The sequence below is a fragment of the Anarrhichthys ocellatus genome, unplaced genomic scaffold, assembly GCF_004355925.1.
Source record: "Anarrhichthys ocellatus isolate YVR2014 unplaced genomic scaffold, GSC_Weel_1.0 scaffold8373, whole genome shotgun sequence".
NCBI classification, from domain to species: Eukaryota; Metazoa; Chordata; class Actinopteri; order Perciformes; family Anarhichadidae; genus Anarrhichthys; species Anarrhichthys ocellatus.
In genome coordinates this window covers 1-1,783 of record NW_022288347.1, presented here as the reverse complement: position 1 = coordinate 1,783, position 1,783 = coordinate 1, and the positions used below count along the sequence as shown (strand labels likewise).

The 1,783-nt window shown below is 43.1% G+C and overlaps 1 protein-coding gene across 1 annotated transcript; it reads left to right on the top strand.

Moving 5' to 3' along the window:
* Window positions 1-8: 8 nt before the first annotated feature.
* LOC116380690 (basal cell adhesion molecule-like) lies at window positions 9-1,772 on the top strand (the record flags this gene model as incomplete). The annotated part of the gene is made up of 4 exons (XM_031842586.1): window positions 9-149; window positions 352-479; window positions 1,194-1,335; window positions 1,653-1,772. Coding segments are annotated over exons 1-4 (514 nt in total), but the record flags the coding sequence as incomplete, so codon positions are not given.
* Between the last annotated feature and the right edge of the window lie 11 nt (window positions 1,773-1,783).

The window sequence follows — 1,783 nt, the reverse complement described above, 5'->3', positions numbered from 1 at the left end:
TGTGTAGGATGGAGAGGCGGTTTCAATGGGCAACAGTTTGATCCTGAAGGACGCGACGTTTGACTCAGCAGGGGAGTACGTGTGTGTGGTGACTGTTCTTGAGATTGAGGGAATGGAAACCAGCGGGACACTTCATGTAGAAGTCCAAGGTAAATCTGATCACAGATATTAAATATTAAAATTGCTTTTTAGTCTGTAATCAATATGTCATACTTCAAGAAATGTCCTGATATAATGTATACTGTTGTCTGTGGAAAGTCTTTGTGGGTTAGCAACAGGCACTGTTACTAGTTACAGTAGTTATGGTCATGAGAGCTTTTCAATGTTGTTGTTTCTTGCTCTTCTCTGCAGGCCCACCAGAGATCATGAAGCCAGACGACACAGAGATGGAGGAGAGTTTTGGGACGACAGTCGATCTGAGCTGTAGTGTCAGAGGTTTCCCTACTCCCAGCGTTACCTGGACCACCTCTGATGGAAAGGTACAGCAGAGGGAAGCCTCCCATTTTCTATTAGCTACAGCTGCTGCAGAAATGCAGCGTTTTTCCAAATGTGTTCTCCTTAGATAAGATCTAATACTCTTTAATCCCAAAATAACTTCAACCGTCTGGTCAATCATGACAAACTGGTTTACAGTATACGATCCACACAGTTAAAATTACAGGACAAAAAAAGTCTTATATATTAACTTAAACAAATTGTGTTTTAAATTATCTTTTTTTTTAATGTTGTTTTACTCTACATATGATGAAATTAGGAGCAGGTTGGTGGCTGTGTATTAGTTGTTAATGGGGTGCAGTTCTGCACTATGTTCTAGTATTTATTGAAATTACAGTAATTTTCCTAACTAGGACATTTATTCGAGGTAATGTAGCAATGAATGGATGGCAATATCGTTTGGCTCTCCATTTTGGTAAAGAACAACTATTTGATGTATTGCTATATAAGATGTTGTCCAGATATAAATGGCACGGAGAGGATGTATGCTAATGAATTTGATTATCCCCATACTTTTATATCCAGCACCAACAGCAGGTCAACATTCTCACTTATTCTCGCTTTTCAGACTGATGACTTCCTTCAGTCTGTGACAGGATGTCCGCTTTAAATCTGACTTGTGCAGAAGAGAGAGAAACCTTTTCCACTGGTGGACCTGTTTTATTCTCTCTGTCTACACTGTGTTTTTTTTGTACCAGATCCTCCCGACAGCATCTCAAATAGAGAGCTGGGGTGAAGTCCATAGTGTGGTCAGCATCAAAGTCACCTCTGACATTACGGCTTTCTGCAATGCCTCCAACGATTTCGGCAAGGACGCGTTGACCTTCAACATCGCAGCCAGTGAGTTCCTTCGTCAGATTGCGTTGTTGTCTCCACTCTTTGTGTTTATTTGTGAGTCCGTCTCTACCTGTTGTCCTCCTCTCTTACCCCCCTTTCCTCCTGCTCCTCACCTTCTCGTCTGTGTCACGTCTCCGTTTGTTTTTATTTTGTCTGAGGGCGTCGAGCTCAGCCATGTGCATTCTGGTGTTTCAGTGTTGTTGTTGTGGACAAGACGCTGTGAAGCTGTGTGGCTGTGCGCCTGTTAAATGTGCTCCCCTCCTCCCCCAGTGTGTTTTAAAAGGAGTGTCCTTCCTTCTGTGCCTTGTACCTGTTTTCAGCTATAAACACCACCACACCAGCCACAACTAGCACTAGCACTAGCACTACCACGACCACTACAACTACAACTACCGCTACCAATACCTCTGCCACAGGTAAGACCACAGTCACTCTTCACCGTCTGCCTCAC